The sequence below is a fragment of the Onychostoma macrolepis genome, chromosome 05 (assembly GCF_012432095.1).
Source record: "Onychostoma macrolepis isolate SWU-2019 chromosome 05, ASM1243209v1, whole genome shotgun sequence".
NCBI lineage: Eukaryota > Metazoa > Chordata > Actinopteri > Cypriniformes > Cyprinidae > Onychostoma > Onychostoma macrolepis.
Genome location: NC_081159.1, coordinates 32,818,876 through 32,842,199, shown reverse-complemented (window position 1 = coordinate 32,842,199; position 23,324 = coordinate 32,818,876). Strand labels below are relative to the sequence as shown.

Below are 23,324 nucleotides of genomic sequence, written 5' to 3'. Positions count from 1 at the left end.
GCAGTACACTATTATTATTATTTTTATTTATTTATTTATTTATTTTTATTTATTATTTTTTAGCTTTGATATTTGGTACTTTGGTTTACTAAATGCTTACTATTTTTTATTTTTTTATTTTTTTGGCACATTGTTTGCACTGAATCATGGTTGGCTGCAACGCACAACCTGAAATTGCCGAGTGCGACGTGTTCCTGTGTCAACATCTTTGTTGACCCTGGAACAACATCGTGATTAACCAATCAGATTTCAAGAACCAGTTTATAATTTTTGTGAAGTTTAGGATTACAATCAGTGTTTGGTGCCTGTACATCAGTGTAATTCATCTATCAGTTCCTCTGATTTTAGGGATTACTCATGGTAAGGTTAGGTTTAGGTGTAGGAATATGTTTAGAATATATTTTTGGATTAAAATGTTGTTCCAGGGTAAACAAAATATGTTGACCCAGGAACACGTCTAACTCGGCAATATCAGGACGTGCGGCTGCAACAATGCAAGGTGGCTGGATCACAATGTGTTTTCTCATCTTTAACTGCAGCTGAGACTGAACTAACAAACACAAAAGACCTTAAAGGCAGTACAGTTCCTAAAGTTTGAATTGCTTATACGTGTCAAGAGGTCATGATTAATTTAGCATTTTCATTGCAGCATTATTATTATTTTAAATTTAAATCTAAATGAATGTTACGAATAACATGAAACCTCTGTAAATCGTAAATCCTATTTTAAGATCAATGCAGTTGCATCAGCATTTCAAATCGACTCATCAAGAAAACAAATGAACTATTACATCCTTAATCCTTACAGTTGGCATCCAACTGTTCCAGCTATTCAGCCCATCAGAATCAGACTGAGGGATGTGGCAAAGGTCATTGACGGTATTAGACATCAGCAGTCAGAAAGCAGATTATCACTGCATGTTTTTTATTTTTTTTATTTTTTGTATTTGCATTCAAGACTATTACAGAGTTGTGTCAGCTAAAGGAATGAGTTGGGATTAAAGAGTTAGAGGAAGTCAGGTTTGTGGTTTGTAAGAACTGGCAAATGAAAAGAGAATGAAATGAAGATGAACGGAGAGGAAGGTGATAGAATGTTGTGGTTCAAATGCAAGCATCAGTGGAAAGAAAAGCCGAAATTTGAAAAGAACGGTGAAAAATAGTGTCATGATGAAACAGAAGGGCATGAAAGCGGCACAGAGAAATTGCGACTCAATCGTCTACCTCACTTCTCATGCAGGGCACGTTCAGAAAAGGAGAGAGAGAGATGACGGGGGTGAGAGAGGGAGGGAGATGTGGCGAGGGGATTGAGATTGTTCAGCCTGGATTTAAACACACTGCCATCTTACAAAGAATGATGAATTGAATACAAATGCTGTTCTCCTGCTGAATAAATACACACCTTACTGACTCGACCAGACAAACGCACAAATTGAAAGGCGACATCCTTGTGAAAGCCTCACCCCGAAATCTACAGTTGAAAGACAACAACAACAGACTGCAAATGCAAATTCATAAAATCAGCTTGTTTCGTGCAGAAGCTAATGATGCAATGACACACCTGGCCAAGAAACAGTCAGCAGCCAAATGTCTAATTGCCTTTGGTCTTCTATAATGGTAGACAGCATGTATTCATATATAGTTAATGGCTATAGAGGTAAATACATTCACATTAAAGCTGGCAGTTCTTTACCTTCATAGTTGCCTTAGCCATCATCAGTTTTAATTAGCAAAACACTGACAGAAGTTACAATATTACATTTTGCATATATTACAGATGTTGTTGCTGAATCGCTTAGGAAGTTGAAACGTTTTGCAGAGAGGATACAGGCAGCATTCATTTCCATCTTATGGTAATTGTAAGTAAACAAATATAAGTAGTAACTAAAGACATGTGTTAAAATGCTAGGAAAAGTTCAACTGTAATTGGTTTTAATTAAAGCTTCTGACTTTTCAGTTGACTATAGAATGCACTTGCCTTAATTCCGGTTCAGTCACTGGAGTTTTAAATCTTGTTATTGTGTTATTTAAAGAAAAACAGACAATTGTAATATCACTATTCATTCTAGCACAAGTAAGAAAAATCTTCATTCAGTTTTCTCTTTCAAAATCAGTTCATTTCCATGGGATGTTCTGTAAAGCTTGCCTAAATGAGAAACCTAGAGGGTTGAGCTTAGCAAAGGGCCTATGGTTATTATTGTGAATTGTAATTGTTCTGTTTATGCTGTTGTCATAAGATATGATTTCAGATTTGTGACTTTAGTAGACAGTCCCTTCTTGTCAAAATGTATGTTCCAAGCCAAAAGAAGCTGCAATATAGACCTGACTTCTGCTGGTTGTGAAAAGTCTTGCTTCATAATGACTGATTTTAAGCAATAGTTTCGATATGACCAACCAAAGTGGCAAATATAAACTCCATTTTAAAACCAGCGCATATTAAAGGATCCTTTTGTTCAGTGAACAAGCTTTTAATAAAATATACTTTCAGTAAAGCTCATTTGCCCATTGAAAAAAATACAATGACAAGAAAATTTTGTTTGCTTAGAGGTTGATCTTTCATAGCTCAAACGAGTTCTTAGTTTTATTTAATGTAGGTTTTAGCTTTGTCTCGGAAAGTAAAGATAGATAAACAGAAATCTATTCTGAAACTTAAGCAAGGAGAATATTATGAAGAATATTATGGTCTTGTTCTAAGGAGAAATGTCTGTTTTATCTGCTTTAATCTCTGTTGGAGCTTAATTTAAACTCGTTGATGTCTATAGAAGACACAACTGAGATGTGTAAGATCTCATTTGTGATGTTTCTTTTCTGCGGGCACAAGCCCTCATAAAAGGGCAGGACATCTGTGTTTTCTGCCTTATTCGTCTGAGAAGAATATTCTCAGAAAAGACAAAAAGAAAAAGACAGAAAAAGCAAAAAGATCAGTGCTAAAAGAAAAAAAAAATTAACAGCATACTGAATAGCAACTATGTGGCATGAAAAGTCACAAAGACATGGAGGGCATCTACAAAAACTGGAGATTTGATAGTATGTTTATTTTAAACCTAACATCCAAAGACATGCACATATATTGAAGGACAAGGGCACTAACAAGGCCATTTGTTTGAACTCTTATTCATCTAAAATATACATGTGGGCTGAAATTAAACAACCTCTGTTGCGGCCTGTTTTAAACAGTGGCCTCATTATTTATTAATGGGCATTCCCTGGAATTTCATTTCTGCTCTGTTTAAGATAAAAGCAGTGAATAGAGATGTCCATGTGTAGCAAAAAAAAAAAAAGTCTTGCCTCTGGGAACGCACCTTAGAATGATGAATCATATGCTGACTTTTGCAAAGAGTGAAAGACAGCGGTAGAGGATGAAAAGAGGGTGGGAAGACAGCATGTTGTGTAGATTAAGTCAAGTCCTTTTTTGTTAGAAGTAAAAGAAGTAGAAAAATAGTACAACGTTTACTGCACTAAGGCTGCATCTGAAATTGAATGCTCTCTGGAATATCTTTCAAATAAGTAATTACATTGCGGCTGCTAACAAAGCGTGTTCTATATACAGTAATATGAATGTGTATAGTACGGTGGCAAGGCTACATAAGGGCCAGGGTTGCACTGGCCCACTCAGAGACTGAACCAATCAAATGAGACACAATATTGTTTTTTGTGGGAAATAAGAAAAATCCTGCATGCATACACATAGAAATGCATATCCTAATGATTTTTGGCATAAAAGAAAAATCAATAATTTTGACCCATGCAATGTATTTTTGGCTATTGCTACAAATATACCCCAGCGACTTAAGACTGGTTTTGTGGTCCAGGGTCACAATTGTGTATCTCTAACCATCATCCTTAACATAGACTTAAACTCTGAATTTCATGATCAGTGTTTTTGTTTTACTTTATCTAGTACCTCATTTATCCACAACATCTCAATCAAACATTAATCATATACTCCTTGGGAATCTTAAGAGACAAATCTAAAGTCAATACCTATAGTAAATGAGATGTGTAAGAGAATCACCACTTAGTATCTCCATCCTCAGCTGAAAAAGAGCCTTGGGCAACCCAAGTTCGAGTTTCAGCTGAAGGTTCTTTCCTGGTCTTTTTCCTCTCTCTCCTATTGTTTTCTGTCTCTTCTCCCTGCCCTGTATATTAAAGGGGAACAAAGATCAGAAAAAAATATCCTGAGTCAGTGCAGTGTATGAAGTGTCAGAGTAGTGATCAGCTTATGCTGTACACACCAATGTCCCTGGTGTTAATCTTCCTTTTGCAGGCACCTTTTGGCTCAGGCCCTGTTTACACCAGTGCGTTTTTGTTTTAAAATAGCGTCTTAAAATGAAAATGATCCTTATCTACTCTGGTGTTTTCACTGCGTTTCAGAAACGATCTTCATCCACACTACACCACAACCAAAAATGCATGTCACATGACCATTCTTGCAGGTACAGTATAGGTAGATTACCTATTATTTAGATGGCGGAAGCATCTATGTGCTTGGAGCGGTCGAATGGGGAATCTACCTGTACATCTATGGGTACAACAATGAGCATGATGTTATTGTTTACACGGTCGTCAAGGATACGCAGAGCAAATGTGGGCAGCCATGCCATCGTTTTCAAAAGTCTCAGTTTTGGTCCGTTTACACTGAAATGCAACCTCTGAGTTTTCAAACTAAAACGGGGGCTGCAGCTTTTTCAAAAGTCTCCGTTTTCGAGAGTCGAAAATGCCAGAGTAGTGGAAACGACAGGTGTAACCATAGCAAAAGTTATGCTTTAAAAAAAAAAAAAAACACACTAGTGTAAACGTAGCCTCATTCCATAATCCAGCACTGCGGATGATGTATTATATATTTGAAAATGTACAAAAACTTATACAATACAAGCTCACTGCATGGATTATGTATCATACAATGCAATTCCATTGACATGAGCTTTTTATATATATATATATATATTATATATATTGAAAGCCTTCTCAATATTTAACCAGACTGCAAAAAGACAAAATTAGAATAAAGGTAATTGTTTTTTTATATACCTGAAGAAAACAAAAACCTGGATGACACAGATTAAACATGTAGCATATTGTGGTGAGATAATTTGATAATGACAATAAAACAACCAATGATTATTGTCATATGCAGGGTAAGAAATTTATTTACTGTGCATTTTTTCCTTTGTAATGGCAGTTATTATGGTTACCTTATTAAATATATCTGTACTTTAATCAATCAGAATACAAACCATAATAGATTAAAAATAAATAAATAAAAATAATAATAATAAAAAATACAAATTCTACATCAACAAAATATTTACACTGTATAGGTGAAATAGAAGCTGCATCTGTCATGGTGTTTATTTACATAGACGGTTTAATGCCGCTCAAAGGTGATGTACATGTATAAACAACGATTGCATATTGTTACATAATGTAAATTAATAAGTGTGTAAAGTATGTAAATTATAAAATAAAATAAAAACAGAAATTTATTACAGGACAGAGCTTCAATATTATGAAAAAAACTTTATTGTTGATTAATACTTTTGATATTGTAATAATGTTTATTAATTTTGATTAATAGAACGTGCTTAATTTTTTTGGGGGTAGAGCTTTTATGCATTAGAAAATCAAGACTTCACCCTAGTTATTAGCATGAATAATAAAACAATTACTTAAACTGGATAATAATAATAATAATATTAATATACAGAAAGAGAGCAGAGAGTGTTCCTCATCACTGAAGTGGTCCATGATTTCAGTCTAGAACAAGGTCACTGAGTTCTGCACTCTTTCAAAAAACGTGAAAGATCTAAATGTGCCGTTTAGATTGTTTTACTATTTGAATGGTTATGCATCTGTTGTGCTGAAGACTTACAAAGTCAAAATGAAAAAAATATATATATACATAAAATAATAATAATAACGAACTATACTGTAAAGGAGCATTCAAACTGACAGCAATTTGAAGTATAGCAATCAAAAGTCATTGTTTCAAATAGACTTACTATAACATGAATGTGTGTAGCTTATTATTCAGTGAACAACCATATGATACATACCTTATATCCAAGTCCATTTTATGTTATTAAGCTAGAAGAAAAATTCCAGAGAGGAGAATAGTGCATGTACAATATACAGGCGTTTAAAAATTTCCATGACTACTGCATGACTGTCATGATGGCTCTAGTTTATGAAAGTGACAAATTAATCATGCCAGTTCCTATTGCAGCTACTGACACATTACAAACTGCTGCCAAGCTAGAAGCTTTTGTTGCATATGACACTAATGATATGCATGTTATGAATGCAGAGTCTTTTATAACATGTTGATAGCAGTCCTTTTTAGTGAGGTTGCATGGTCGATAAAGATAAGGATAATATCAATTTTTCAGGTAGAACCTCTCTTTAATAAAGAATGAAAAGCTAGCTCAGTACAATTTTATTGCTCAGAGGTTGCTTAAGACTTCATAAAATAAGAAATAACATATACAGTGAACAACTACAAAATCAATGTGAATGGCATAGCTCAGATAATTTGGCCTTGGGAGGATATGAGGAGAAATATATTTGAGTTTATAATGAGATCTCTAGGGGATCTTGGCAAATCTGAGCACAGTTTGAGACTTTATTGAGATCTCCTTTGAAACTCTAGAGGAGATTAATGTAGGATTCTTGAAGTCTTTTTCTTCTGAGGAATAAAGACTTGAGCAAAACATCTGTGTTTAATCTCACTGGCACCCATGAGATAAAGCTGATATATTAAAATGATTCCTTGTGATTTTCTTTCTGGTGTGTGTCCAAAATAGTCTGACCTCAGTGTTAGGTTAATAAAAATAAACAGGGGGGAAAAATGCATATTTTATAGCAGAAACAGAAGAAAACTTTTACCATTTTCAAATTACTTTATAATGCAAGCATAAAAAAGAAAGAAAAAAAAGGAGACTTTATTTCATATTCAGTTATTCACATTTGAACATTCTTTTCTCCTCCATATTTTCTCACATGGTTGTGTGGCCTTTTTGTTCAGTCCCCTGCCATTTCTTTGTGGAGGCGAACACAGCTTCAGTGCTAATGCTCCCAGGATTTATTTTTAATCAGAGATTCTGTTGGGACAGACATTGAGCCAAATGAATACGATGGCAACAGGTTTTGATGGTGGAACGGCTCCTTTAGTGGCCAATAGGGATCTCGAATATGTACTTATTTAACGTCACTCTCAAAAAGAGGCGGGAGAGAGAGAGAGACAGAGATCTGAGGGCTTGATTGTCAGTATAATGTAGCTCCACTGACAGCAGACTGCTGACACAAGGAGAATATGAAAACCATTATTTCTCCTTCTTCCTCAGGTCTTGTTAGGATTTGTGGCTTGTATACATTGTGTGAGAGAAAATACAGAGGTTGGAACCACAATGTTTTTCTAAAGGTGAAAGAATGTTTCTGTTTCGTTTAGTTAAATGTACGATACTTGCATTGCCTTGGTCACTGACGAGTGTCCAGATGCAGTCTCGGATGAATGTCTTGATGGTTTCAAGGTTTTGGACTTGCGATCACGTTCTTCCGGGTTTGAAGAGTGATGAATTCCAAAGATGTTCTGACTCGATGGTGATTGGAAGTTTCTTCCCAGGTGGAAGGTGAGAAAGAGCTAAGAGACATCTGCTGAGATCCGAGGATCTTTGGTGAATGGAAAGTCAAGGCCGCAAGGCCTGGCACAAAAACTTAAGGGTCCAGAAGAGTTCTAGCTCATCCTCCTCATCCTCTCATGATCTAACAGATCTAACAGAACTTGTGTCGAGGCCTGCCAGGCGTGGTAGCGCCAGCCCTGCATGGGACTTAGCAACCAGAAGATGGAAAGGGGATGAGAGACGAGTGAAGAGACTAAAAAGCCAGGCGGGTAACTGAAGGGAGGCCTTTTAAACCCTATGGAGGTCACACCCCTCGGGGGTCAAAGAGCCAATGGTGACTTTCACTTTTGGAGGGAAAGTTTACGACTCTTTGTCTTAGACCATGGTATTTTGCATATTATGATTTGACTGGGGTTGATGCAAAAACTACTAAAGAACACAAATGTGTTGCATTGGTATAAACATGTAATATACACTCTCAATTAGATCATCCGAAGACAAATTCTTAAGCCGCCTTTCCACCGAAATTACCTGGAACAATTTGTCCCAGAACTTTTTTCCCACAAACTTTTTTTTCCTGCAGACCAGTTGCTGTCTGCGATTACATCGCGGTCTAAAGTACCAAGAAAATTAGGCAAATAATCTGGTGATGTAGGTCTGCGCGCGTTTCTCAATACCAAACTACGCAAATTTCAGACTTGCGTCCTTGGTAGTTCGGACTTTACAAGTTCGACTCGGGAGTGTGAACTCCCGCGGACAGGACGACGCAAGTCCAGTAATTCTGCAAACAGCAGCGTACTTGATAACATCAGTCAGCTCACCTTGGCTAATGCAGTTTTCCTCGTATTTACAATAAGACTAAATATGATATCAAACACCACAGCCTCTTTTCGTTTACATTTAAACATATTAATAGCCGCAGAAATGTAGTTCAGGGAATGTACATCCATTACAATGAAACAAAATATTATATCAAACAGCATTGTCTCTTTTTATTTTCATTTAACATATTAATAGAATAATATAATAAAGACAAAAGATTACCTGTTAGATTTACCTAAAACAAATTATGTCTCATGTTTAACCACTACAGAGACATCAGAGCCAGCGGCAAATGTCAGAATCACTGGCCGAGTTGAAGCTCCTCTCGTCGGGATACGTGAGCACTGAGCGCCCGCTGATCGCGTGGAGCTCACGTCTTCGAAATCAGCGAAGCACATTTTCAAATAGGCGCTGTCTTTATAAATAAACTGCAGATTTGAGTTTTAAACAACTACATTCTCGCCTGAAATACTTTTAAAACTACATTCCATGACACAATAACAGTAATATTAAAAAAATAAAAATAAAAAAATAAATGCAAATAAATGGTGGCTGAAATACAATGTTGCATGAACTCAACCAATCAGTGTGTTCAGCACCCAAGTCCCTCCCCTGAAAGTTCCGGACCTTTGAAAAAGTACTACTTCGCAAGCAGTGACTTTCTGAGGGGAAAATTTTTACCCAGAACTTTATTTAGATCCTGGTTCCTGTGGTGGAAACACACTGAGTACCACCCCAAAGGCCCCAGTTCCTGGGTAAAGTTCCTGCAGTGGAAAAGGGGCTATAGAGACCAAACATGTTTATAGATAAGGTTATGCGAACGAGTGGTTCTATCATAAGCATGCATAAAACAGTATACAATACAAAAGACAATATACAAGAACAGTAACAATATACACAATGACCTGAAGGATATGTGTGTTCATTCAATGAAAGTTTTTTCTATGAATTAATTAGAGAAGAGTCCATTTTTATGGGCATTATGCGTCTTTCCTAAGGGGAAATGGAGTGAGAGTTGCTTCTGCCCGCATTTCTTTGAGCAATAAAACTAGTGTTATCAGATGATTTGTCTTTGGTTGCCATGGAACCAGAGGCCTGTTCTGCCTTTTTGAGGTGTTAGTTGCATTTCAGGGGACCCTCATAGTTGGCCCTTTGGTTGGGTGAGGGGGCATTAGAGATTATTTGCTAAATATAACAAGTAATTGAATGTCTGATTGGTCCAAACACTACACTTTTGATTTTAAGTATAAAACTTGCAAGTAGTTTGACAGTTGCAGGTTTTTATTGTCCCCCATCTTCTCATTCCTGTATCTGAACAACTCTTGGATCAGATCGTGTTCTGCTCCAATTTTACTCTTTAAATCTCATACAGATTGTAGGAAGGCCAAACAGTTGGAGTAGAAAAATGGAATAACGTGCTGTACAAAAATTTATGCAGAATGCAAAAATTAATGCTTTATTGGAAGGTGTAGCATATTTACAGTGAAGGACAAAACAAAAATAAATAAAAACTGTACAAAAATTAAATGAAACTGCAACAATGTGCTAATTTGGCTAAACCAATAGGCCCAATGTTACAACACTGCTCAGACTTAAATAGTCCATAAGCAGAATTGAATAAACTCAGGTAGCAAGCTTTATAGGCTTAAGCCCCACCTACAGGACAAACCATCATAATTGGAACAAACTGAAAAGCTTGCAGCAGTCAAATTAAACAATATAAAGACAAAACACAACAAAATTAAACTTCCCAAACAAATACTATAAGAACCATTAACAGAAGAGAGATGTGAAGGTATAGTTTACCCCAAAAAATTGATGTTTATCTGCTTACCTCCAGGGCATCCAAGATGTAGGTGACTTTGTTTCTTCAGTAGAACACAAACGAAGATTTTTAACTCAAACCGTTGCAGTCTGTCAGTCATATAATGGCAGTCAATGGGACCCACGCCTTTGAGAGACAAAAAAACATACACAGACAAAACCAAATTAAACCCTGTGGCACAACAGCTGGCACGTGACACGTCAACGTGCTCTGGCATAGTAGACGCATGCGGGGAAGCAATCTTCTTCTTCTTCGTCCATGATGTTTAACGGAGGTTGGCATCCAACTTCAATGGTGCATTACCACCACCTGCTGTACTGGAGTGTGAATCGGAGCTAGACAGAGATAAACTATAACTAGAAGGGAGACTTCCATCTCTATTCTTCCCCTTCTCCTTTAATTAATAATAATGATTTCCAAAACTGTGTTCTATATCCTACTTGCTATACCAGTGTCCCTCAGGAAACTAAATAAATGTGGAAGCAATCTAAAAAATGAGTGACATATACACGCGACAGATCAGTTTCCGTGCATGCGTCTACTATGCCAGAGCACATTGACGCATAAGACGCCGGCTGTTGTGAATGTGCTCAGGACAAAAATTATATAAATACTGCTCAGTTTCTTGCACAGACCAAATGTTTCGTGTCTTGAGACCTCAATGTATCGTCACGAGCCGCAGGGTTTAATTTGGTTTTGTCTGCGATTTAACGATTTGTCTTGAAGAGCAAAAATTTAAGTTAATGTGGTTTGGAAAGAACGAGTCATGTCGTAAAAAATATTAAGTCCTTGAATGTGTCAAAGCACAAAGTGGTTACATCCTATAAATATCTTGGGATTTGACTTGATAGTCCTATAACTTTCACTAACTTTGGAAGAAAGTTAAATCTAGACTTGGCTACTCATACTAAAATAGATCTTACTATAAGTGCCAAGAAATATCTTGTTGAAACCACTATTTCATTGTTATTTGATTATCATGATGTGGTGAATAGAGATGCACGCCAAGGTGTTCTTGAGCAATTAGATGTGTTATATCACACAGCTATTAGACTGATTTCTAATGCTCCTTACAGAATGCATCATTGTGAATTATATTCCCTGTTGAATTGGATATCATTACATATTAGACGGGAACTGCACTGGTATATTTTTATCTATAAGTTTCTGTTAGGTTTCTCTCCCATAAATAAATTATTTATTAATAAATCAAGGAAATAATAATAATAATAATCTATAGTATTAGTATTGTAAAATATCTTTAAGCACATGAAGCTAAAATAACATCTATAAAAGTGACCTACCACAGCCATTATGTTCATATATAATGTAATTTGTCATTTTTTATCACTCATAACTTCTGGAGAGAAATAGTGCAGACACTGGACAAGGATGATTCTTTCTAGTGCGCACTTGTCTAGTGCTTGTCGAGCATGTAAAAAACTGAAGTATACTTTGGGCTTTAATAACAGTCCTTATTTACTTGGTGTGGTTTCAGTGATTGGCCCATCAGTAAAAGTTTGAGTGTTCCTGATAGCCAATCAATGTAGGCCTAGTTTTTCTACCCGCCACAGCCAATCAACTTCTTCAGGCCCTGGGGCTTTAGTCCTGCCTAGCCCATATGTTAATCCAGCCCTGATTATAGGTGATTCATAGGGTCAGATAGAACCTAATGTGTGTGTGTGTGTGTGTGTGTGTGTGTGTGTGAGAGAGTGTGTGTGTGTGTGTGTGTGTGTGTGTGTGTGTGTGTGTGTATGTATAAAGTGATTTTGATGATTAATGCATTTTTATTTATTTTTTTCGTGGCATATTTTATCATATTAATGTTGCAGCCAGTATTAGGAAATCTTACTGTGTCTAATCTGAAAAGGTTGAATTGTTTTTTATTCTACAAGTTCTTCACTGGCTTTTGTAAAAATAAATTGATAAATTGATAGTAAATTCCTGGTAGGTGTATGCAAGTATGAATTGATGGAGGGATCGATGGATTAGGCAAATCTTTTAACATTATTTGAAATCCACATTGGGACCTGGGTAAAGAGACATCTCATGCCCAAAACATCAATTTAAGAGCACACTGACTTAACAGTGTCTCTCACCCCTGTTCCTCTAGCTCCCTTGCAGCTTTCAATCAACCTTTAATCATTCTGTTTCCTCAGTTACTTGTAAACGTCCATCATCATTCCTATCTCTCTCTCTCCTGCATCTGACATTTTCAGTTCCCAAAATATTTACAGCAGTGCATTGCCTGACAGATAATGGTGTGTAACGACTTTCTTTCTAACTCTGCCACTGCAGTCGACACGTAATGACATAAATTTGTTTAACAGTGTTTGCAATAATGCATTTGTCAAAAAGGCAAAATAAAAATGTATATTTACACAAATAAAGCCTATTTTATTTCATTTTATTTTATTCAAAGTTGACATCTTAATAATAACACGGGGAAAAATGTCATGATGTCACGAGTTTTAAGTGACATGATGACAAAATTTAAAGTTTAAGCTGAGATACTGTTTTTTCATATACTGGTCAGTTTAAAGATTTTGGGCTATTTTATAATCTTTTAGAATAGCTGAAATAAAACATCCAAAATACACATTTAAAGATTTTTTTTACCTATTTGCATCTGTAGATTTTATGTACAATACATATCTTTAACAGCTGTTTTCTCAAAATGATATTTTTTCTTTCTTGAGCCAGAAAGCCTGCTTGTTTTCTGTTTATATTCTGATGGTTTTTGCTGAAGGTTTTTTCAGTAATCATTACAATCAGCAGGTTGGCTCAAAGGACACACATTCACACATGTTGAATGGCCATGTGGGCTCTGTAGTATGCTCTGTGGTATGTATAATATAAACAAACAGAAGGGAAAATAAATAATCTGAAGTAGTTAATCAGTCAAAAACATTTCATAAATTTAAATATTTTGAGATTAACTTGATAAAATTATTGGGGAAAGTGTGGCTAGCTGTCACATGTTTTACTGCAGTAAATGTTTCTCAATTTCTGTAGACATAAATACTTTGAAGTCTTGTCTATAAAGGTGCTATTGAACATTTCCACTATTATTGTCTAGGGGGAAAAAATGCATTGCATTGAACACGTGGATCTATACCGGGTATGTTGTCATACTATATGGGGTAAATTGTTACAACAGGAACCTGCTGTTTATTGACAATAATTTGAGAAGGATATCCTTGTTTAAATATGAAATACTATCTAATGTAATAAAATATATCTTTAAAACATACCTGTATGTAAAATCTATAAGCTATTTAATGTTTTTTCAGCAAAATTTAAATAGGCTAAAAGCATGACAAAATGTGCGTGTGTGTGTGTGTGTGTGGGTGGGTGGGGTTTGGGTTAAGAAGACGTAATGCTTTCTGAATGAACTGTAGTTGATTGTGAATAAAGTGTTCAATATTTGTTATATATATATATATATATATATATTTGTGACATTTACCATTTTACCAGGTTAGAACGTATAGATAAGGAAACAAGTATTTTTATACAATTGAACTTGTGACTCAAAACCTTGTAGTTTTGGTGTAGCCCTTGTGACAACTAGCCTTAAGTATAAAGCAGAGATCATTTTATTTCACTCTGAGTTTTAATGCTAGATACTGAAACAACGCATATGCAGTCACTCACTTGTTTCTGTGGTCCGTCCCAGAGTCCCTGGATGTAAACTGATATAGTTTCGTCCTGCCCTCCCACTGGCAGGAATATTGGAAAGGAGAGAGAGCAAGACACCCCAAGGCGACAGCCTGTCTGGACAGCCCCATTTTTACAAGTCCCCTTGTGACTATGCCACACTCCTCACTCGCCTCCACACACGTGCATCCAAACATCTCATATACACACAGGTAATGGCATGCATATACATATGCAATGTACAGATACAAACATCCACATACTGGCATATTGTATTCACACACATACATACAATGACACCAGCTGTGTGGACGGTCCAATTACAGTCAATCGTCTGGTCTCACAGCTGTGGTGGGTATAGTGATGGCCATGTATGACACACACATAATCAGCATAGGCTCATTGGAAAAACGTCCCTCTATATACATTTTTGCAAAACTCAAAACATGTACATATACATACAATTCAATGCAAAAAATTGAACACATTTTTACTGCCACTCACTGGACATTTCACTTTTGCATAAATGTCACCACATGCATATTTAAAAAAGAAAAAGAAAAAAAGCTTGGGTTGCACATGTAAGAATGCAAAAATGGTTGTAACACTCCTCAAAAGGGGTTCAACTTATAATCGAAAGTATTTATTTGATTTACCACCAGAATTTTTAAGTAATGTCTATCATCTTTTAGGAGAATAAATAATAAACTGTTTTAAAAACCAAGCTTTTACTCAATAAAATGTGCCATTCTTGCACATGCTAAGTGCAGCCAAAATGCTGGGTGTTATGTGTGGTTGCAATATAATTATTAACGTATTCTATATCACATTTTAACAGTAATATTTAAAAATAACATTCCCCAACCAAAGCCCCAAGGTTGAGAACCCTGCTCTAGAAAATACACCTTAATATTATGTCTCTGCTGCCAGGTGAGGTTGAACGTAAAAGAGTGTGAACCTTGTAAGTGAAAACACCTGCTTAATCCAGATAGTCACAAACACGTGTTTACTAATCCCTCCCACTCTTTTTGCAAAGCAGTCTCTATCCCCCTCTCTCTCAATCCTTCATCGCTGTACTGTATGTAGTGACCTAAATATCCAATATTGGTCAGCAGTCTCACTTGACCATATGTTTCATTTAAGTCATTTAAAACACAACATGCACCGCTTTGCAAGAACCTTTAATTCCACATCCACCCTTTTGTACTGTTTTGCCAGCTATTCTTTTTCTACCCTAAAACTCTCCACCTAAGTCGTTAGATTGATTCGCATGAATTCTGCGCTCATCAAGACCCTCATGACAAAAAGCTATCAAAATAATTTATTTTTATCAAAGCATCATGAAGATTTACACCAATTAGATGCCCTGGTGTTGCTCATTTTGACTAATTGACCTATATCTACACAATGTTCAGCAGTAAACAAAAAGAGATGCCAAGTTGCATCCAAATCTGCCTATGGGGGGCACTACAACTAAAAACATGTCATAACTCCACAACAGTTTGTTAGGAAAGGAAGATTAAATTTAATGTGCATCTTCTTCAGGGCAATTACTAACCTAGCCATGAAAAATCAATCGTACAGACCAACAAAAATGGCCACCAGCAGGTAATAAGTAAGTTGCACTGTTAATTATTGAACATTATGAAACTTAGCATATACATACAAGGTAACGAGGCTATGTACTGTATTTGGTAAAAAATTGTCCAAAGGCTGGACCTATACTATACTAATTTTCATTTTAGTTAATAATTCTGGAATCGTGATGGCTAGAATAAAAATTGAGGCTGTAAAACAAAAAAAGAAGCCACAGGATAAGAAATTCTTAAGGTCTCATAGTTTGGCATCAGAGCAGATGGTTGAATTATTTAAAAATTATGATTGTGTAAAACCATTGTACTCTTTGTGTATGACCAATAACCATAGTATCTCCAACAGTTTATAGAGTTTATAGAGTTTTAATAAAATTAGTTTGCAAAGACATCTGTGATCTCCAGCATGCTTAGTGCTTAAATATTGTGATGTAAACTATGGCTCTGGTTATAACTGAAATTTTATAATTTGATGATAATGTATTCAAAAAGATACTGATAAGACAATCAAAGATGAAAACATGCCATTCTATGTCAGTCTTTCTAATTCAATGTTTTATAATACTTGATGATTAGTGCAGTAATTGAGGCCATTGGTTCAAACTTCAATAAAAATGCAACTATGCAACAAATGGTTTAAATTTTAAGCATGACTAAGCAATTGGACTTGATTTAATTAACATGTATTGGCATGTATATGATGTTGGCATTTCATTGACTTTTACTGGAACAAAAAAAATCTGTCCAGGGTATTTGCTAACGTGTTTCTCTCTCTCTCTTGTCTGTTTCCAGGGTGAAAGAAAACAAGCCACAAGTCCAAATGGACTTCTGAGTCATCTTCTGTAAAGAGTCATTAAATTGGTTGATTGTGCTATAAAAGGCAAGTGGAGGATAGGAGAGCTTGCTGGTTGCATGATGGCTCCTGAAGGTATAGGAGAGCTTCGAGACTTGCTCTTCTTCCTGCTCCTGTGCCTCACATTATTGGCTGAACTATTGGAGATGACTGCAGCTTCTGCACAGGGACTGGATGGCGAAGGTGACATAGTGTGCCCATCTGTGTGTCGCTGTGATGAGGACTTTATTTACTGCAATGACCGTGGATTGAGCGCAATCCCACCTCTACCACCATCTGCAACTGTACTTTATCTTCAGAACAATCACATTGACAATGCAGGGCTTCCTAGGTCCTTGGAACATCACACGACTGTGCGTGTTATATATCTCTATGATAATGAGCTTGATGACTTTCCCATGCATTTGCCACCTTCATTAAGAGAGCTTCACCTCCAGGACAACAATATTAGGGTGTTGCCAAGGACTGCACTTGCTAGACTTCCACTACTTGAAAAGTTGCATCTGGATGACAACTCTGTTTCTACAGTGAGTATTGAGGACCAGGCCTTTGTGGACAACCCTCGATTACGTCTCCTCTTCCTTTCCAGAAACCACCTTTCTAGCATCCCATCTGGTCTTCCTGCCTCACTTGAAGAGCTCCGTTTAGACGACAACCGAATCTCTACTATTCCCACTCATGCCTTCCGAGGTTTGTCCTCTTTACGTCGCCTGGTCTTGGATGGTAATCTTTTAGCTAATCAACGCATAGCTGATGATACCTTCTCACGCTTGTCAAACTTAACCGAACTCTCCCTGGTCCGTAATTCACTTCAAACACCTCCACTTAACTTGCCCAGCGCCCACCTGCAGAGACTCTCCCTTCAGGACAATAACCTTATACACATGCCTCGGGGCTCACTCGATGGAATGCGCAGACTGCAGCGCCTAGATCTCTCTGGAAACAATCTGACTACCCTTCCCAGAGGATTGTTCAGGGACTTGGACAGCCTGGGGCAGCTGCTTGTGCGAGGAAATCCATGGCATTGTGGGTGCAACTTGCGCTGGCTACATGACTGGCTGGAAGCAAAGGGGAATACAATTACAGTGAGAGGCTTTATCTGCCAGACACCAGAGCGAGTCCGAGACATTGCGCTTAGAGACCTCACAAATCAGATGGATGAATGTGAGTTGGCTGCTGCTGGTGGTGGTGGAGTAGGTACAGGGGTTGGCGTTGGTGGTAACAGAGTGAGTGGAGGAGCAGCAGGAGTCTTTTCTACCACTCTTTCTCCCCCTCAAGGGTCCCTGTTTACACTCAGGTCAAAGCGACCAGGCCTCGGTCTCCCAGAAACAGGGTTGGACTACACATTAAGCAGCAGTGGTGTGGGGAAGAACCTGGCCCTGAATGTGAAACCCCTATCCCATGACAGCATCCGTGTTACTTGGAGCGTAGCGCAAACATCTTCTTCCTTTCGATTAAGCTGGCTTCGCCTAGGAACCAGCTCTGCCATGGGGTCCATCACAGAAACCTTGGTTAGGGGTGACCGGCGGGAGTATCTTCTCACTTCCCTGCAGCCTGGTTCCAGCTACATCATCTGCATGGTGCCTCTAGTATCTAATAGTGGAAGCAGGAGTAGTTTGCCTGGGGGGGACACAGAATCAAATGAGGTTCCAGTTTGTGCCAGAACAGAAACGTCTGATCCGAGCCACCCTGATGATGATGGTGAAGAAGAGAGATCTGATCAATTGTCTTCTCTTCCTCTTGCAGGAATTATTGGAGGTGCTACGGCAATAGTTTCCCTTGCTCTTATCATTGCCATTTTCTGTTGGTATGGGCACCGTGCAGGACATTTAACATCACGAGACCATTACAGCCATAGTAGCTCTCGCAAGAGCAAAAACTATGATGACTACATTGAGTCAGGTACAAAGAAAGACAATACTATCTTAGAGATCAGAGGTCCAGGTTTTCAGATGACACCAATGGCAACAAGGCAGCCCCTTCAACCGAAACCAGTGAGCGAGGATTATATTATACACACCATCTTCCCCTCGAATGGCACAGGTCTATACAAACCATCCCAAAACATGACCAACTCTGGCTATGGTACCAACCGTGGCTATAGAGAAGGAGGCATTCCAGATATAGATTACTCCTACACATGATAGCTTTGATCTAGAAACCATAATTAGGAGTCATGTACTGCATAGATACACAGTTTTTAATCAACATGGGCTCTGCAGAATCCCTTTGTGCCTTCTGGTCTCCATTACAATGTAGCCTGCTGTTCATGACACTATAAAACTTTTAATTGGCCCAGATGCTTATAGGAAGCATTATAAATGTGGTGCCAGGAGGCAATGATGCCATTTCAGGTGGTGATACCAAATGCTATTTTCACCTCCCAGTGTAATGATCAGTGTCCCTGACATTGCTGTTTTATCTCTGGCTGGTGCACTGAGGTGGATTCAAGGGCAGCCCACACCGCATTCAGCTCACAGACTGTTCACAGAGCTCAGTGCATATATGGGAGAGAGGCAGTCTTCTAATCGGAAATAACCAACCTGCTGCACATTTGGCTCCTATGGGATGAATCTCCCTGAATCAAGGATTTGAACCAGGATTGACAGGAATCCTGCATCAACAAGCCAACCTCTTTGCTCAGAGGAAACTGGAAATGTGTTGTTTTAAGTGATCCTTCTGGAAAATGCATGGGTTCACATGCACAGTTGTTTTTTGGGGAACAAGCTGCAGAACATGACTGCTATTCCTAATTAAAATAGTGTCTGGACCAAGTAGAGACATGGCCCTCAAAAACTACAGCAAGGTTTGAAATGCCTCAAAAACTAAATTCATTTGAATTCTTATACACTTGAAAGCTGCCTGATGCTACTACGATAACGTCTAACAAGCGTTATGATGACTGTTCTAGTTTCAGACTGGTGTAAAGTTGAGAGGATGAATGAAATGGCTTCATGTGTCTTGAGGAACGTTTGATTTTTAAAAATTGCAACTGAACCCTGGTGTGTTGATAGATACAAACAATGAAAGTTAGATATTGGACATTGTCATAACTCTGTTCCCTAGTTGTTTGATCCCCCCCCCCCCCCCCCATTTGTTTCACTATATGTTTTAACTCATAATATTTTTTATTTTTATTTTTTTTTTCTCAATTTTTCAGTTTTTACTTTTCCTACAAAAGCAAAAAAAAAAAAAAAAAATAGCTTGTTTTCAATAGATTGTCCCCTATAATGCACAGACTAAACCAATGTTCTGTTAAGGTGGCTCATGGTTTGTAGGTTGCTTAGCCACATATTTAGCACAAAGTTACATTCTATAAATCACTTATTTACACCTCCAAATTTCACTGTAGATAAAGACATGGCCTCGCTGCTAACCACAGCGGTTGTACTGCTATGATTCTTAGGGAGAAGAGAGAGAGGGGAAACCAGGATTTTGAACCATAACACTGTGGACCATCACTGTGGAAGATAGAGACTGCATCAGAATGTTGTGTAATTTTTGTAAGGCGGATGCATTTTTGATTAAAAAAAAAAGTCACTTTTTTTTCCCTTGTGTAGAAATGAAGCATTCTGTCAATGTCTTCAACCCATTCATTTAAGCCAACAGCAGAAAAGAATGCTAATTAAGGACTTATCAGAGAATTTACGTAATGGTTCTAAGGTAGTCAGAGAGAAAAGTTATGTTCATTTTTTACAAAAGACCTCCCCTGATTCACCATAACATTTCTGTTCTGCTCTGCTGTATTTATGTATTTGAGGACTTGTGGAGAATTTAAGACAGCTTACACACTGCCTTGTATTTTATGTACTATTTGGCATTGTAGTGTAAGTGTCAAAAACAAGAAAGAAAAGATGGACAGAGAGAGAAAAGATGAATGGAGACAAAGATAGAAGTAGAATGTTCTAAACTGAGAAAGAGTGAGAGATTATATTCATAAAACATGGATTTGATATTGAAGCAGAGGCCTAACGGAAATGAAGCCTGTGGTGTTGAACTGTGCATGAAATGTTTTGTCATCTTCTTGCTGTCTGCTGTTGTGTTGGCACTTTGTCTTATGCCTTTCCTTCTACGCAAATAACTACTCCAAACTTCTGTTTCAGAGATGGAAATTAATCAAGACTTCATGGCATTTCAGTACACACTGGTTTTACAGCAGTTCAGCCTCACAGTATGTCATTTTTGTAAACAAAAAACATAATTTTGCTTTTAATTAGCCTTTTTTTTAAGGGATGGCTCACCGACAATGGAAATTCTGTCATTTACTCACCCTCATGTTGTTCCAAACCTGTATGATTTATTTTTTTTAATTCGGTTGAACACAAAAGAACATATTTTTTTAAGATTATGAGTAACCAAACAGTTGTTTGTCCCCATTGATTTCAATGGAAAATAAAGAAAAAATACTGTGGAAGTCATTGGAGTCATTGGAGACCAGGAACGATTTGGTTACATTCTTCAAAATACTTTCTTTTGTGTTCAGCAGAAGAAATAATTTCATAAAGGTTTGGAACAACTTAAGGGTAAGTAAATGATAACAGAATTTCCATTTTCATTGAACTATCCTTTTAAATTGATCTGTGGGGTTTTCAGCCTGTTATTTTTAGGCCAGGGAGACAACTGTAAAATTGAGGAAAGGGTGAAGAGTGTACAGGACATGAAGCAGGCCAAACTCTACTAACTCCTCGATGCACCACTGCTTTAATAACATAGTCCCATTTTTTGTATTTTTATTTATTGGTCGATTTATTGATTGTTGGTATGTTTGTCCAAGTGCAACAGCTAGTTCACTCAAAAAGGAAAATTGTCATCTTTTTCTCACTCTCCTGTCCAACTTGAAATTGACAAGAAATTAACTTAAATTGTTCATTGGAACATAGAAATTTAGCAAAATAGTTCAGCAGAATGTTGCTGCAGAATGCTGATAAAATGAGAACTTACAATCACCAGGGACTGTCAAGCTCTAAAAAGAACAAAAAGACATTATAAAAGCACAATAAAAGTAGTCTGCATGACTCGGAAGACTATATTCTAAATATTCTTAATGCATTCAATAGCTTTGTGTGAGGAACAGGGCAAAATTTAAATAGTTATCAAATCCAATCAGATTCATGCTTGCACTCATTCAAACATGAAAGAATAGTTCTTATGCATGAAATGAATGACACCAGGAGCCATTAGTTCTAATGTGTCTTATAAACTACCAAAACTTATCAAATTTAACTGAATGAGGCTTAGTAAATTGCTTACTGTACCTAATTTTTGAGTGAACTATTTGCACTCATCTCAGGTATAATTTCAGATACTTTCAAGAGAAAATTCACTGCATTTCAAGAGCACTTGAACCTGTTGAATAAATTGTTATTTTATTTCCCATGATTACTGTAATTCAGATTCACACACCTCTCACAAAGGCAATGAGGATGGAAGATTTTGTAACTCTACAGGTGTAAACGGGGCCTTGCATTTGAGTTCCTCAATATAGATCATATTTTCTGTCTCAGCTTGCAGCTGAAATGTTCAGGCGTTCATTTCCTGTCTTCACTTTCCCGTCCCATCTTGAGAAACCTCTTTGATCTGTTGCCATTGTTTTCATTTGAATTTGCAGCATGTGCAAAGAAGGATTACAGAGTCTGTGTGTGTCCTTGTGTGCGTGTGTGTGTGTGTGTGTGTGATGATGTTCTTTAGGGCTTCAAAAATACAGAGACATACATTAAAAGCATTTTCTGTGGCAATTTTTCCTGTCTGTTTTATTGAAACCATCTGCAAATTCAGTATCTCCTGCTGACTCTGACCAGCAGTTGTTCCACCTGCACCTCATTAACGCAGATGTCTCTTTGCACATGCACATGCTCCACTATATACTCACATATACACTCACAGAGACAAACACAAACACTCCTTCTGTTGTCACCCCAGAGACAGGAGCTCAACCTGCATACTCATTCTGTAAAAAAACAACAATACTTTTGACACTACACGCAACCCATTCTCACTCCCAAGGCATCAAATACTGCCGCTTGAGTTTTGAACATCACTACAGAGATGCTAAAAGTGTCCCTCAGCATATAGTCCTTTTATAACAATGTGGATGGCAACCTCTTTGCTTTCAACAAGAAACCTCTATGTACGTCAATACTCTAAAATGATACCTAAAATTAATTTCTTGCAATTTCAGGTGCTTTCATACTTGGTTGATATATATATATGTATATTGTTATCAATTTTTTAAATTTATTTTCACACACAACATCATAACATAACATTCATTCAAAACAAACAAAACAAAACAAAACAAAACAACAGACATATAATCAATACTTTTAAAGTCCAGTCAAAAAGGAGAGAGAGAGGGAGGGAAAAAAGCAAAAAAAAAACAAGTCATTCCTTTATATAATCTAGTATGTTAAAGAAAAAACCCTGCCAAGCGCATAATAATTTTTATTTGTTTTGGTGGATCCGTGTGAACGGGGATCATTTTGACAATGTTGTCATCTGTAAAAAAAACTTTTCCATTTTTAGTACATCATTGTCATGTAAATGTACTCTTAAACAACGTCCTATGTTTCAGAAAAAGCTGTTTTATATATTGATTGAGCATTTTGATGCATTTAATCAGCTGCTCCTGTATCTGAAGTTGGAGTGATGATGGTTTGGGGTATTATTTTAAATGTGAACTCGGCAGCAGTTGACACCTTGAGAGTGAGAACCTGTCACTCAGCGATATCATCAGAAGCCTTCCTCTCATTCTCTGTCTGTCATATGTCACTGGTGCTCTCTCATCTCATCTCTACGGCCTTCCACACTGTCATAACCGAGGCATCTGGGAATGGTGTAATATGACTCTTTTATGCTGTCTACTGTAAGTGATGTATGCAAGCAGCTAATGAGCCCAGGCTTATAGAGTTCAGTTGTGTGCAACAATAGGAAAACATTTGTGATCAAGGCTTCAATGA

The 23,324-nt window shown here is 37.2% G+C and overlaps 1 protein-coding gene across 5 annotated transcripts in view; it reads left to right on the top strand.

Annotated features, from left to right (window-relative positions):
* The window catches only part of flrt1a (fibronectin leucine rich transmembrane protein 1a), a 77,561-nt gene extending 58,119 nt beyond the window's left edge, over window positions 1–19,442 (top strand). For 4 of the 5 annotated variants that reach the window (XM_058777448.1, XM_058777447.1, XM_058777449.1 and 1 more), the window contains one exon: window positions 16,308–19,442. In XM_058777448.1, coding sequence (XP_058633431.1) covers window positions 16,428–18,512 — 2,085 coding nt within the window. In that variant the 5' untranslated portion in view covers window positions 16,308–16,427 and the 3' untranslated portion in view covers window positions 18,513–19,442. Of the gene's footprint in view, window positions 1–13,943; window positions 14,136–16,307 lie in introns of those variants that run through there. The other variant, XM_058777452.1, reaches the window with a different exon arrangement.
* The last annotated feature ends 3,882 nt before the right edge of the window (window positions 19,443–23,324 follow it).